The 16,103-nt window shown below is 45.4% G+C and overlaps 1 protein-coding gene across 3 annotated transcripts in view; it reads right to left on the reverse strand.

Annotated features, from left to right (window-relative positions):
* Positions 1 to 16,103, reverse strand: part of NEK5 (NIMA related kinase 5) — a 1,893,692-nt gene that overhangs the window by 1,059,950 nt on the left and 817,639 nt on the right. For all 3 annotated transcript variants that reach the window (XM_069639859.1, XM_069639857.1, XM_069639858.1), the window contains one exon: positions 1,839 to 1,905. In XM_069639859.1, coding sequence (XP_069495960.1) covers positions 1,839 to 1,905 — 67 coding nt within the window. The remainder of the gene's footprint in view (positions 1 to 1,838; positions 1,906 to 16,103) is intronic.

The following is a 16,103-nucleotide window of genomic DNA, read 5'->3' on the forward strand; positions in this document are numbered from 1 at the left end:
TAGGGGCCGGGGTACGGGGAGGATGCAATGGAGACTGCGCCGACCCGTGAAGAGGAATAGTACCCCTGGCGGTAATCAGGTAAGTCTATTGGGGTAGATACTATTGCCTCTGTTTATTCCCTTGGCTCACCTTTGCCGTTCTTGTGTTCCCCTTAGGTGCCAGAGTGCGGCGGGACGTGCAGAAGGATGCAGTGGATCGTGAGGATGCTGCGAAGGCCGGTGAGTTCAGCGCGGCGCTGCAGCAGGCGAGGCGTTGTGTGTAAAATGCTTCTTTCTTCCAGCTCGAAGGCATGGTGGATCCGGAATTCAGGTAAGGATCGAAGGTTTTGCTCTTATTCTAACCTCTTCTCCTTCTGTTCCTGCCTTTTTCTAGGAGCTGCAGACTCGAGGCGGACGTGGCAGAAGACTGGATGCAGGCTTGCAGACACGGTGAACGTTACGCTGCTGGATGCAGAATAACGCAAAGCGTGTGCTGCTCTTCGGGCGTGGTTTAAATAGCCTCCAAAGTAGTCCCAGGTAAGTATTCCTCCCCAGCCCCACCCGAGTAAAAAATAGTCCCACGGTAAAATAGTCCCTTCCAAGCCTCATTTGAGCTTGGAGCTCTGCAGCATGGTCTGCATCAGGTAAGCTTGCAGCATGGTTTGAATCAGGTAAGTTCTACTCTATGAGCCTGGCGCCATAGGCGCCAGGACTGACTCTCCATATGAGCCTGGCGCCATAGGCGCCAGGACCGCACCCAAACAGCCCCTAGCAAGGGTTTTTGGGCTTGCTCAAAATAACTTGATGCCTGCTTCTGGGGTTGCTGGACCTGGTCTGGTGCCCCGGGGGTAGGCATCATGACAGCAAGAAACATTCAAGGATGAAATCTGAATGCCAATAAATGAGAAAAATGGCAGACCGCTGTGAAAGGAGAAGCACTGAGAACCTCTATGGAGAGATCTGAGGCAATCACACAGCTGCACCAAACTACTGAAAGAGACCTGATTATTCCATAACCTGAAATAAATAAATCATGCAATATTTGTATCACTGTCAAAGGCAAAAGATGGGGTCTGTTATAACTGTCCTTGCTCCCTATTGTTGTCGACTTGCCTAAACACTTACTTTAATCATGCAATGTGTTAACTTGAATACTATATTGTAGACCTGATTCACACATATTTGCAGTCGGGCCAATAAGAAGATGGCTGTGAGCATCTCTGATTTAGACCAGCTATGTTATACTAGATTTGCAAAGCATAAAACCAGCGAAAGCCTGGAGAAGTCTTCAGCATCTCTGAGATGTTCCCACAAATGCGAGTCACAAAGATTTCCTCAAGGGTATCTCAGAGAGGCACCAAGCATTTCCCCATTTGCTGCGGTACAAATCCTGTGAATGAGGCCCTTTGGTTTTACATGGAAAACATTTTTTGATGATTTACGAAAGGCCTTCTGGTAAACAGACTTGCAATAAATTCTTATCATATACTTTAATCCTCGCTGTTTTCATTTTACATAATACATTTGTAGAGTGATTCCTCTTGATAAAAAGCTATCTTTAAAACAAATTTAAAAGTTGTTATACATTCTTGTGATGCTGTTAAAATAAAATTATCACTGGGCATCAGTGGTAAGAAATTAAATTCAGTTATATTTAATTGTTAATGACTTTCAAAGCAGCGCTGACCACTGTATTGTGACAACTGGGTTCCGGCTGTCGGCAAGTGACAAATCAACAAGGACAAAGCACACATTTGAAATTAAGAAATAAATATACTTACTGAACTTACGGAGCAGATACTTGATCTGGTTTAGCCATGCACATTTGAATTACACTCTGTAATGCACTGTGTACTTACCAGCTGCTTTTCCACTTTAATTTTATATTGGTGTGCTTCCCAGCGTCGCTGTAGATAATCTGCTGACCTGGAATAAATAAATCATGCAATATTTGTATCACTGTCAAAGGCAAAAAAGGGGTCAGTTATAGCAAGGGTGTATGTAAAAATAGCAGCCTTACAAATATAGCTGCCTGGGGCGTGTGCGCCTACACACTGAACGATTTATCTACAATGTCTACAGTTTACCTTCCATATAAATTGTTGCATGTTATGCAGCACTACATTGAAGTACTGCATTAACAGCTCTTAACTGATCCAAATTCATTCTGACCTTCTTTTTTAATTTTTTTAAATTTATTTTGCTTGAAACGAAATCGGCTTTTCACATTTACAAAAAAAAGAACAAGAAACATATAAAACAATAATACTCGATACAAAATTACATAAAATTCCTAACAGACATATTAATCCACTCTCCTCTTTTCCAATCTCTTCTCAGGTGCGTTCCTTTACCACTGGTGATATTAATCTTGTGTTAGACCACAAATCCGAAGTACCTGGATGACATTTAGAGTAAGTGGTGTCTCATGACCTGCAATTAGTCTGTCCCAGAACATTTCTGATGTCAGACCCTCTTCTCGCTCCATGATTCGCTGCAGATACCTCACTCTTACGTCCCAGGTACCCCTCCACTCTATTAGAATATGTCTAATGAAATGCTGGCTTGGGTCGTTACAAATTGAACATACTTTATTTGCTTCTCCACTCTGGCCCAAATGGGACAGCACCTCACCTGAGTGGATCAGATTTAATCAGACCCTTAAGAAGGTCTGTCTCACTTTCCAATCAGAGAACTGTGTCAGGTATTTTGGCAGGAAAATGATTTTTTTGTCAAATATCAAGAGTGATTTAGCTAAAACTAGTTTGGACATACCATCAATTGTGTGAATCCAATCAATTCCTTCCATCGCCTTTTTTTAGTCAATGGATTACACAGAAGAGTATCAACATCACTGTCGCATTCCATCTGTATTCTAAGACCAGCTTGTTTTATGTTAGATAATAAAACCGATGAAGAATGCATCAATGTCCATTTATATCTCCATAGAGTGAGTTAGCTTGTGGTGCCACTATCAATAGATATAGGGAAACTAGCCTCCATTCTGCTTGTGATCTAAGTGATCTCAGAACTAACTTGTATCTGAAGCTGGTTACTGGGAAGCTCTGAGGAAGACTGAGAACTTTCTTCCATATTCGCCCCTCCAATCTGGGCCAATTCATTTCCCAGGCCAATAGTTTAGCTTCTAGGCCATATTGAATTACTGGGATCACTTTAGCTGTATAGAATTTGATTACAGGTATTAGGGTAAATGTGCAATATTTCACCAATAGTTTCTTCATTTGTGATGTTAATTGAGAAATCTTTTCACAAAAATCTATATTGATTTGGCCCACCTTTGGAGATGCGTATATTGTGAAGCCCAGGAAAACCACCTCCTCTACTACTGCAATAGTTTGGTCTCCCAGAGACCACTTATATTTAGCCATCTTTCTGCCTGGTCTCTTGAAAATCAGGTGCTGGAGCCCAACCACTGTGTTGTCCAATAGGACGATATCATCAGCATAGGCCAGCCACCTGATCTGACATGAGTCGATTTTGAGGCTGGCCAATGCTGATGCATCCAGTGTTTTTCCCAGGTCCACTAAGTAGAGGTTGAAGAGAAGAGTGGCCGCCATGCACCCGTCTTACCCCTTCTCCACTCTCACAAACTCCGACAAATGGCCCACGTCATCCAATCTAACTCTCACAGTAGTGTCCTTATGGAGATTAGCTAACATTGCTAAGAGGGGTTTTGGCAGCCCTCAACTTTCTAGCTTCTCCCAAAGGGGTTCCCTATTGATTCGGTTAAAGGCTCTCGAGATGTCTATCCAAGCCCCATAGAGAGCTGGTCCCCCCTTATCCAGGATTTTCTCACAAAGACTTCCCAATATTGTTCCATTCAATGCTGTGGAATGGCCCTTGCGGAATCCTGTTTGGAACTTTGGCAGAATGTTTCTTTGTCTGGCCCAGTGGTCTAGCTCCTTCAACAGTAATCCCACAAATATCTTGCTTTCTACATCAAGGAGGGCAATCAGACGATAATTAGCCGGGTCCGTGCGATCACCCCCCTTGAAAATGGGGCTAATAATGGAAGTATTTCAGGATGGAGGGAACGATTGTCTCTCTAAAATCTCTTGAAACAATATGGTCAACAACCTAGACCATAGACCTACATTACCCTTAGGTACCTGGTAAGTTAAACCATTTGGTCTAGGAGCCCTGGAAGTAGATGTTTTAAGTATCAATTCTGATATGTCATTCTCTGAAAAGTCCAACTACCAAGGTATATTAGAGATCTTGAAGCAGGATTTTGATGGCAGCTACTTGTATTGGAAATTCAAATATTTAATCGACTCTATTTCTGCTACTAAATTACTTTGGATAGTATTCTGCTGGTCAGAGTTTCCATTATGAATATCTGTCTCAGGTATTCCTATATTGATGTTACTCTTACTCAATTTACAGCTCCAACCTTGTGTTTGGCCCCCCTTCATTTGTCTCTGGTTCTTCTTTGGGCAAGGTTGTTTAGACCTCTAAGCCGCGTTTCTGGAGGTCTTTAGACACTGTAAAAACTACCGTTGCACCCACCGTAGATTTTAACCCTACCTTTGCCACAAAAACAGTATATTCCAATGTAAATCGGACAAACTCAATGTCCTCAGTGAAAAATAGGTATAAATCTGTTTTTTTAAGGAAGGCAAAAATAGCGCAGCGATTCAAAGATTTGTATTTTGTGCCTTTGATGTACTTCTAAACCAGAGTCTTGGAATAGCAAAAGGAGTTGCGTCTTCAACTTGGGATCTTGTCTCCTGATTTTTGTCTGTCACCACCTCCTCTCACCTCTCTTTAGGTGATGCACCAATCTCTTTCTCACTCTGCAGGATGTCTGATGTATTCTGGGAGGTCTATCTTGCACCATTGTCCTGTGTCACCGACGAGGGGCCCCCCAGTGGTGGCGTTACGATCTCTTTTGGCCCTCCTGATGATGTCGCTTCTTTCCTTGTACAAAGATTGGGGCCAATTTTAGCTTGTTAGATTTAGGTATTATGGGTGTAATGTTCTGGCTACTTGATTGCTTCAGTATCTGTTTTTTCCCCTGTAGCAAGATGGGTGCCAATTTTACGGATTTTTGCACTGTATTTTTCTATGCAATTTTGACATTAACAGGAGACTGCTGATTTACTTTTTTTTTAACCCACCATTTTCACTCCGGGGGCAGCCAGTAGGAGCCATCATCATCCAATCATTTCTCACCTCTGATTGTATGCCTATGCTTGCTCTGACCACCTTTACTCCAGGGGTTATCTCGGCCTTGTCTCTCATTGTTAGCTTTTTCTCTCGGCTAAGCCGATTTTGATCCTCTGAACTTGTGAGATATTTCTCCTGCCCTTTTAGTTCTGCCTCAGGAAGCGATCTCTGCGATCTTCCAGAATGACTTGGTTCTACTGAACTTGGGTCTGTACCTGTATTCTTTGTCTTTTTCAGTTTTTGGTTTTGTTGATTTTTTTGTTTCCTTCTTTCCCATCGGTGATGAGGATTCCAGTGTCTTTTTTTTTAGCTCCTTTCTTTTCGTTTTCCTTCTCCTGCGATGATTCTGATGTACACCTTCAGTCCAATCTCTTTCAACAGCCTCTTCCATTGGGACCGATTTAGGCTGTGTGTCTGGGTGTATCTCTGCCGATTCGACTTTGCCTCCCTTGGCTACTTGAGCCATTCTTCGAAATTCCTCCAAAGGGGATTCTGAGATCATCAAATGTAAGGCCCAGCCTAGCGTCCAGTGGTGGGCTCTCCACTTCCTTTGCTGATTCACTGTTTCCAGTGGTCCGGGTTTAATAATTCAATCACCATTCCCTGGAGGTCGTTTTTCTCGTTCTTTGCTTCCTGTAGAGCTCCAAGAATTGAATTGTGTCAAGGCTCTGCTTTGTAACCTCCACTAGCAAATTGTTCAACGACGGTGTTACTGATGTATTTATTACGTTTCTTAGACCCACTATTGAGGAGTCGCATTGGCCCACTTCTTTAGTGAGCTCCAATGAAATCCCTGCATGGGCATGGACTTCGCCGTTAAGTAAATCAAATACAGTCACTAGTGAGTTAAGTACAAAATTCAGCGCTGACAGGGTGACATTGTTTGTTTGTGAATCCTTCGAAGCAGCTCCCTGATTCTGGACTCCTCTTACATCCTGGGTTTCTTGTCTTAGTCTCGTCAAAGCTAAGGGAGGGTGCTCCATACATGAGTATCCCGATGACGGTCTGTATGGTCCATCGGTTGTTGTTGATGACAAATTCAGCATTTTGGGTATGTCTTCCCCCAAATTAGGCTCCCCATCTCATTCAATGTCCAAACACTGGGAAGGAGTTATCCCACCATTCATTGCTCCCCGGTCTAGATCTCCCAGAGTCCAAAACCTTCTTTTTATGATGCAATCTTTGATTTTCTTTTTGATTTCAGACATTGTTATAGTGTATTGCAATCCACATTCCAATAGTTGTTCAGTGTCCATAAAGCCCGCTCCACACCTTCCACGGTTTTGAGGGTCTTGAATATGTTAATTGGTGTGAATTTGGGCATTCACTGTGAATTCCTGCCCTGTGAATTGGGGTTGATCAACCTGCATGGCCTCGGAGACACCTATGGCATTGTTTGTTTCTGTGAAAGAGCCGTCCCATTCTGGGGCCCTTGGATCATCCGCCAGGGCTCCACTACGCAAGTAGTATTTCAATAGAGCTGTAGGCCTCTATCTGTCTCTTTACGAGGATCACACTTTCGTTACCTCTTACTGACTGGCCTACTGTTTCTGAGACCTCTTTCAATTTGTTAGGCTCAAGTAAGTGCTTAGAATGTTTTTCCCTTGTGACTTGGGCCCAGGGTGCTGTCCTTATTTTAGATGGTTCCAAACAGAAAAGCACTTCAGATAAACTGTGACCTGGATTTCAATTGTCAGTGAGCATTTTTAAATTCTGATTTAATATATAGTCACTTACTGCCCAGCCCAAGTCTGAAATAGTATCCCACTAACCTTATACAGTAGGCTTCAATGGAGCTCCTGAAGGTTATCAGGTTACTCAGATGTTTCCTCCCCTTAGATGGTCAATATTAAATATTTGGCCGCAGCACAGCAGACCAACCGACCAGCGAACACACAGCTCGCACACTGCATGCGTTCCGCAATGTGCGCAGGTTTTTATGTGCATGAGCTTGTGTTCCTGGGGGTTGGCAGCTCCTCCTCTAAATTGTGCATCAACGAAAACAGACTGTAACAGTTCCACCACTCTGCTCTGCTGGTACCTGGTATCACGAACACACAGCTCGCACACCGCACCCGCTCAGCGCTGTCCGCAGGTTTTTATGTGCTCGAGCTTTTGTACCTGGGGTTGCCAGCTCCTCCTCCAAATCAGCCGCCAAGTAAAACAGACTGTAACAGTTCCACCGCTCTGCTCTGCTGGTACCTGGTATCACGAACACGCAGCTCGCACACTGCCATAATTGATACTGGGTGTGGATAGTTACTTGAATATGGAAAGAAGGCTGGAATCTGTGGTTGTTTCTTTGATCTCCTCTCCAGCACTCTCTGTGTTTCTACTGCTCTAGAAGCTCGCTCTGTGCAACAAGTCCAGTCCAGACTATTATTAAACAAACCTCTGGATTCGGTTGCACTGCAGCTCAGCAACGCTGGCTCGGTCTCGGTCTGGGCAGGAACATTTTAGAGGAAGCAATTACGGCTGACCTTGTTGCAACTTAGTCTAATCAGCTCTCATCACTAACCTCCACCAAACCTCTGATTCTGTTCGACTCACACCAGGTTCAGAACATGAGTCTCTGGGTCACAACTGTTCTAGCCCACCTGCTCATTTTCAGATACAAGAGATGTTCGTCAGACCAATTGATAGGTCAAAACCATAATGGTAAAAATCAACATGTACAGTATCCAGTAACAATAATGTGACACTCTTACTTGTAAATATGCATGGTCTCACAGATCTTGGTGTAAGAAATGTGAATTTTCCATCTTGACAACTACCTCACTGTAAGCCTGATTTCCATACCAAATGCTGATGTGAAACCCCTAGCTAAAATATTCTCAATCAGGTTGGATAGAATTATGAATTTCCTAATTCATGTGAACCAAGCTGGTTTTTATCAAAGGTTGTTTCATCAACTGAATAACAGATGCAAAAAAGGCATTCAAGGGGCTTTACTGGAAATGTCTGCATTTATGCTGAGGAAAAGTGGTTCTGGCATGACATTTTAAGTCTTGTGTTAAGCTTTACATCCACAGCTAAGGGAAAATATTTTGGTCAATGATCTGGTTTCTAAAGAATTTAGGATAGGCGTTTGAACTAGTCAGTGACCCAAGTCTTTATATCTTTTAATTCTCGCAATGTAGCCATTTGGGGTCACCAAGGCACAGAAGGACACACTTACCACCACTGCAGTTCTAAAGATTTATTATATGCTGATGCCCTGTTGGTCATGCTGTCTCACCTTGAGTGTTCAAGAGGCCATCTTTTTACCCTATTGTATACTTTTGCAAGGTTTAATACTTTAAGGTAAATACGACCAACACAAAAATGTTCTAATACAGCTTAACCTGTTTGGGTGATAGTGTTACAAGGGATACTAAAACATCTTTCAAGATAGTTTAAAAGCAATCCCAGTTTAATGCTGACATAGCAGCAATAGCTGGAGTAACTGAATCTTACGTATTGGGGAAATATCTAGAATAGAAGGATACTGCTTCTCCCACGCCTACTCTATGCCTTTAGTATGGTTCCCCAATCTGAGTCACACAAAATAGCCAAATCTAAACTATGTGTCTTTCAGTCCTTTTTATGGGAGTTGTAGGTACACTGGAGATCCAGATTTTAATTCTCTATAAATGTACTCCTCAGAGGTGCTTCTCTTTCTCAAATATTTAAAGATACTGCAAGGTATTTTACTTACAGTCCCCACATACTTGGGTGTACAAGAAGTTGGGCCTGAAGTCAGGTTGCATGGACACTGATAGCCAATCTGGACTTCTGCCCCCCTTGAGGCATTGAAACCAATCGACAGAATTATTAGCGCCTCAGTTACACCTTCACAGTGGTTTATGTGAAGAATCTCAAGGTACCGTCACTGCTTTAGATGAGGAAGCCCCTCTCCATGAGCCCAGGGTAATGAGGTTGCTACCCAATAGCCCCCCTGGGGGTGGTGCTCAGCGGAAGGACCTTGTGGGAAGAGAGGACCCCATTGAGAGCAGTGACCACATAGGGAGAACACAATATCCCCTTAACCCTCCCACCTTTACCCAAACCACTTTTCTATACCATTCACGCACTATCACAATGCACTGTTGTAATGTTTCTCCATCAAAAACCACTGAGGGAAAAGACACTTGCACAGTACCTAATGACAGCACTGGGACGAGGAAGAAGACGCAAGCAAAGAAGATCGCCAAGAGGAACGAAGGCATATGCTACAGTCCTTGTGATAATGTGATTGGTCAGCCGTCATTTAAAGACCAAGCGTGAAGAGAAGGATGGTATCTTGGATCCCAGCTCGATGCTGACCGAGCACTTCCCTGAGGCCGTGCAGAGTTGCAGCAAGAAGGAACCGACTGTGTGCAGAGGGAAGGCAAGCCCGCGGGAGGCCGACAACACAGATGGCGGAGCATGAAAGACGAGATTTACCTGTCAGTTACCGGATCTGCTACGCTGATGCCGATCGAGCAAAGACCTGCAGCAAAGACACACAAAGGACCGCAGAAGATCCAGCTGTGCCCTAGAAGCCACCAAAACTCCTGGGAGACCAACAAACAACCAGAGGGATAAGGCCAAGGCCCAACAAGTACAAGGGTGGCAAGTCTGGAGGTTGGGGAGACCCAGAGAGCACAAGGGGGTGTAAACCAAAGGGAAGCAGGAACACTCACCGGGGCAGAGGCTCCTCGAAGAGAAGGTCTGGGGCCCAAAGCACAACACCATACCCTATGCAGTGGCAGGGGGAAATGCAAACTTTGTAAAAGTGAAAGACATTTACAGACCTTGGCAGGAGAGTGAACCAAGGCTGTGGGGCTTAGGGAGAGTGAAGAGACGTTTTAGTTACTTACCTGTAACAGTATTCTCCAGCACTGGTATCTTTCATAGATTCACATGCTTGAATATTCCCCGTCGTCAGACTGGGAATCCTCAGTGATTTCAATAATTATAAAAAAATTAAATATATATACATTATTTCCATATAAATACAATGTAGATTGCCCCTTATGGCCTATGAGCCATTCACTTGTGTAGTCCCTCCACCTCACTTTGGTCATTATGGCCCTAACCAATGAGGTGGTAGGGTTTAAGCTTCGCCCCCGGCAGCCATCTTCAGATTTTGAGCCGTAGAAAACTACAGGAATAGATGGCTGCGGGAAGAGGGAGCAGCCTCTCAGGGGAGGCGGGCGGGGGCATGTGAATCTATGGAAGATACCAATGCTGGAGAAATACAGTTACATGTAAGTAACTAAAACTTCTCCAGCATTGGATCTTTCATAGATTCAGATGCTTGAATAGAATACCAAGCAGTTAGGCTATGCCCATATCTTATGTACATTCTGCAGATCGTTCTACTCGCCTTACTATAGAACAAGCAACAGGTTACATTACCGGGGAAGGCGGGAAGAGAAGGCTGCTCCCACCTTACGCAAAGAGATGACGGAGAACCGCTTGTCCCATTGCTGACTCTTTGCTGGTATCTTCTGCCAGGCAGTAATGTTTGGCGAAAGTATGCAGGGTGCTCCAGGTTGCAGCTCTGCAGATGTCTTTCAATGGCACTCCAGCATGAAAAGCAACCAAAGCTGGTGAAGTGAGCTGAAGGTGGTCTAGCAAGTGGATCGTCTTTTGACTGATAGCAGTGACTGATACATTGGAAAACCCAACGCGCCAAACTTTGCTTTGAAATGTGTTGTCCTTTAGTCCGGCCAGCAAATGCGATTAAGAGTCTAGTCGAGGAGCAGAATTCTCTAGTTCTCTGAATGTAGAACTTTAGGACCCTTGCAACAACTAGTGAGTGTAAGGATCTCTGCGCATCGAATGAGTGGGTCATGAAGAAAGTAGGACGTACAATGCGCTGGGTGAGCGTCATTTCTGACACTACCTTGGGTAAATATTTCGGGTGCGTCCTTAGTATGACGCAGTCTCTAAGAAACAAGGTGAAAGGAGGCTCTGAAGACAGGGCTTGCAGCTCGCTAATCCTGCTGGCTGACGTGATAGCCACTAAAAAAGCTGCTTTGCAGGATAAGTATTTTAAGTCACACCTGTGAATTGGTTCATATGGTGGCTCCATGAGCGCTGCTAGAACCATGTTCAGGCTCCATGTAGGAACTGGTGTAGGAGTTGGCGGGAAAGTACGCATCAATCCTTTTAAGAATATTTTGATAGCCGGTTTGGTGAGCAAAAATTGTTGACCTGGGTTAGTAATGCACCTTGATGGATGATAGGGAAAGCCCTGCTTTCGCTAGGTGTAACAGGTACGGTAGTATTTGTTTGATGGAAACAGAGAGCGGGTTCACTGAAGATGTTTCGCACCATTTGGTAAAACAAGTCAATTTCCGAATGTAGGTAGTTCGTGTAGAAGGGGCCCTAGAGACCTTGATTACGTCCCAGCATTCTGCAGGAAGATTCAGATGGATTAATTTCTGCTGCTCAGGAACCACGCATGCAGTGACAGGCTCGCTGGGTCGTGGTGGAGCACCTTCCGACCTTGTTGCGTTAAGAGGTTCTGATTAACTTTGAGGCAAATCGGGGGGCATAGAGACAGGTGATGCAGGGTTGGATGCCAAACCTGGCAAGCCCAAACCGGCGCTATCAGGATCATCGAGCAGGCCTGTTCTTTCAGTCTGCGTAGCACTCTTGCTATGAGTGGGATCGGAGGTAAGGCATAAAGGATACGTGGAGGCGAACCTGTGACATTTTCAAAGAGGTCGATCTGTGGACATCCCCAAATGTGGAAAATCCTCTGTTTCGTCCAGCTCCCGTTCGTGGGATGCTGAATAATGCCTGATTAACTTGTCTGCCAGGACATTGTCCACTCCCGGTAGGTGTTCTGCCTTGATGTGGACCTTGGGATGCAAAGCCCAGGGCAATAGCTTTTGAGCTTCTTGCGATAACAATTCCAACCTTGTTCCCCCTTGTTTGTTTGTGTAGTGCATCAAGGTCGTGTTGTCTGTTTTAACGGTCACCGCCTGTCCTGCCAGTACCGGCAGGAAGGCTTTCAGCGCCCATCGAAATGCCCTGAGCTCTAACACATTGATGTGCAGTTGAGATTCTTGGGTGGACCAAGTGCCTTTGGTTTGTAGATCTGCTAAGTGCGCTCCCCAGCCTGATAGCGAGGCATCTGTCCTGAGGAGAAGGGTTGATGTTGGAGCTTGGAAGGTATTCCACGTAGCAGGTTTTGAGGTAAACTCCACCATCGGAGGGCTTTGTGAAAAATCGCTGGTAGTTGGTGGTCCAGGGTCTCCTGGATTGACCCTCATGTACATCCTGCAATTTGGTATGAGGAATATGCATAAGGACATCATGCCCAGAAGAGATTTAAAGGAGCGGACCATGGTTGTCCCGTTGCTTTGAAACCATGAAGACCGATGAGTTAGCGCAGATATTCTGTCCGCTGACGGTCTAACTCTGGGTATGCAGGTGTTGATTTCTGCTCCCAGAAACAGCACTGTCTTGCTGGGAACGAGGCAGGATTTCTCCTCGTTTATCAGGAACCCTACCTCTTTCAAGAGTTATATTTTTCTCTCCACTGCAATGCACGCCAGTTCGTGTGAGCTTGACCTTATGAGCCAATCGTCTAAATACGGGAAGACTTCCGTTAAAGACCTTCTGAGGAATGCTGCCACTGGTGCCAGGCACTTGGTAAACACTCTTGGTGCGGATTTTAGGCCGAATGGGAGGACACGGAACTGAACATGCGACTCCCCTACGACGAACCTGAGGAATTGCCTGTGGGCAGGATGAATGGGAATGTGGAAATACACGTCCTCCAAGTTTAGGGTGGCCAGGAAGTCGTGTTGGTTGAGCCACAGGAGAACATTCTGAAGAGACGTCATCTTGAATTTGATGCGCTTGATAAACTTGTTGAGAGCTCTCAAATCAAGAATCGGTCTCCACTGACTGTTTTTCTTCTTCACCAGAAAAAAAACGGAAGTAGAAGCCTCTTCCCCTTTGTCTGTATGGTACCAGCTCTATAGCTGCTTTTAGGAGTAGCTTGTGAACCTCCAGCATGACCTGCTTCAGATGATGAACCTTGCATGGAACGGGGGCAAGGAATGGAGGATGGTCCAGAAAGTTGATGGTGTAACCTTTGCGGACCACCTGTAGCACCCACTTGTCTGATGTTATTTTTAGCCAACGTTAATAATAACGGCCTACTTTCCCTCCCACCGGGGTGCGTCGTGAGAGAGGAGGAAGAGGATAGTCACTTTTGCTTGCTCTGGGGTCTTGGCGTGGTTGGAACCACGCTTGCCCCGATGGGTGTATCTGTTTGTTGACTGATGGTATCTGTCCTGAAAGGTGTTACTCTGCTTTGTTTGATTGTGGGAGGTGCGGGTGAAACCCCTGTATTTTGAGAATGCACCTTGAAAGGACCGAAAGGATCTATGATCTTTGTCTTTGTTCTTAAGGGAACTGATGGCTCGTGCCGTATCGGTGTCAGCCTTTATACCCTTGAGATGGTGGGTAATCTTCTTACCGAAGAGGTCTTGTCCATCGAAGGGCACATCTAGTATCTGAGCCTGAACCTCTGGTCTAAAGTTCGTAGCCTTCATCCAGGATTGCCTCCTCAAGACTGTACCATGGGCCATTTGTCTGAAACCCGACTCTGCTATGTCCACAGCTGTGTCGATCATATGGTCGGAGGTGACATCACCATCCAAAAGGATTGCTTTGGCCTCTTCTTGCAGATCCGCAGGAAAATGATTGGTCAGTTTGGACATACGGAGCCACAGCTCACGGTCCAGCCGTGCAGTCATGGCCAGGGCATTTCCAGCCCTGATGGCAAGATAGGCCGAAGATGATACTTTCCGGCCCATGGCTTCCAATTTACGTCCTTCTTTGTCAGGTGGAGCAGAAAGAGGCGATGATGGATTAGCCAACCTTTTCCTGGCTGCGACCATTAAGACGGAAACTGGTTTGGTATGCCCCCTTAGGCATAATGGTGGCGTGTCCGGTGCCTGATACTTCTTCTGCAGTCTTGAAAGGAGGGCCGGTGTGGACAATAGCGTAGCCAAAATATTTGCTCTAGTGTCCCATATCATGTCCAAAAGAGGGATCGTAGTGACGTTTGTCTCTATGTTCATAGAGCACCGATTTCTTCTCTTCTGATGCAACATGTAAATTAAAGAGGTCCGCCGCTTTAACAATTATGGTATGAAAAGACACTAGATCATCTGGTGGTGAAGCATCTCCAGGGGAGTCCTTCTTACTAGGCTTCTCTACAATGTAATCGTCCCACTCGCTCTGCTCGTTTGGCTCCTGGGTAATCTCCCCTTCTTTAGGGTCTAAAAAATCCCTGAAAGGATCTTCCTGCCAGTCGGAATTGGATGCGGTGGATGGGACTATCATGGGATCCCTTGTGGGTGGCCTCATAGGATCCCTTGTGGGTGGTCTTGGCGTAGACGATGATCTAGAAGGGGAGACCCTTGTTGGCGAAGCACTGAGCGTCCTGCTCCTGGACTTGCAGGGAGGTCCCGGCGATGTGCCCTCTTCTGAGGTCTGCTCCTGGTCGGAGAGCTTCTTGGAGAATTATGGGGCGGTGAATACTGCCTTCGAGGAGATCTTTCCATTGGTGTAGAGGAACGATGCCTCTGTCTCTGGCGCCTATTAAATTCGTCAATGATCCTCTGCATCGAAAGCATGAGTTCTGGATCATATGGGTCTGTGGGTTTCTCTGGAGTGGGATGCCAGGGAGGACTGTTCTCCTCAGCAGTGATGGTCGGTTGCTCAGGAATGAGTTCGGAATCCGAGAAATCCTCCTGTAGGTTGATGTCAGGAAGTTCTGCCATTTCTTTTAAAGGAGATAGTTGAGCTCCTATTGGTAGAATGGGGGCTTCCGTGTATGTAGCTCTGTGTCCATTGGTCCAAACGGCTCGCTTTCCTTGGAAGGCGTGTTAGGGATATCCGTGGACGGTGCTTTGGACTCATCGACGGTGGTTTGGACTTCGTCGACGAGGATGCCATTGACGAGGGTTTTGTGGACGAAGAAGGCTTTGTGGATGACGAGGGCTTCGTGGATGACGAGGGCATTGTGGACAGTGGTGCTCCTTGACCGTCGACGATAGCTTAGTTTACGAGTGGTGAGATTCTTTCGTCGACGATTGCTTGGAAGTGGCCGATTTCGACGATGATGACTTAGTCATTGGAGAGTCGTTGTTGACGTCTTGGGTTTCATCAACGGTTTACTCGTCGGTGGGCCTCTATCGCCGGTGCCGCTCGTATATGGCGTTTTCGATGACGACTGCCCCCGGAATTTTTGAAAACTTCTCCTTACCTTTGGAGGAAGTTTTATTGTCGGGGTGCTTTTTCTTTTGCTCTCCAGAACCAAGGGAAGGTGATAGAGATGACAATTCCATCTTTTTCCTGCTCCTGTGTGAGGGAGAGGAACTTCTTTCTACAGAAGAGGCCCTTCTTTTTGAAGTTTGCCTCTCTGAAGGCTTCATAGACAGTACAGGGGCTGTCTTAGCTGATTCTTCATCAGAAGAGTGTCCTCTAGATTCCAAATGTAGAAGGAGTCTTCTATGTCTGTCCTGGAGAGTTTTGTTAGAAAAAGTCTTACAAATATCACATTTGTGAAAGTCATGTGGATAGAGACAGTAAATGCACTGCTCATGAGGGTCTTTCATGTAGACCAGCTTCTTTTTGCATCTTACACAGTCCCTGAAAAGGGAAGGTTTCTTGGTAGTAGCTTCCTCTGACATGGTGTGAAGAGAGGAATCCCTCGACGAGTTTTGAGTGAAAACAAGTGTTTTCTGTGCCCAGAAACACTGTACAGGAAGAGTTTGATCAGGAGAACAAGGTAAATCTGTTTTTTGAGAAAAATTATTAAGATAACAGCTAAGAAAAATCAAAAGGCTCAGAGAGATGAGAATTCCCTCTAGTCCATTGGACTGCGGTGAAAAATCTGAAGATGGCTGCCTGGGGTGCAGCTTAAACCCTGCCAC

Source organism: Ambystoma mexicanum, chromosome 7q (genome assembly GCF_040938575.1).
Source record: "Ambystoma mexicanum isolate Mex_15411 chromosome 7q, UKY_AmexF1_1, whole genome shotgun sequence".
NCBI lineage: Eukaryota > Metazoa > Chordata > Amphibia > Caudata > Ambystomatidae > Ambystoma > Ambystoma mexicanum.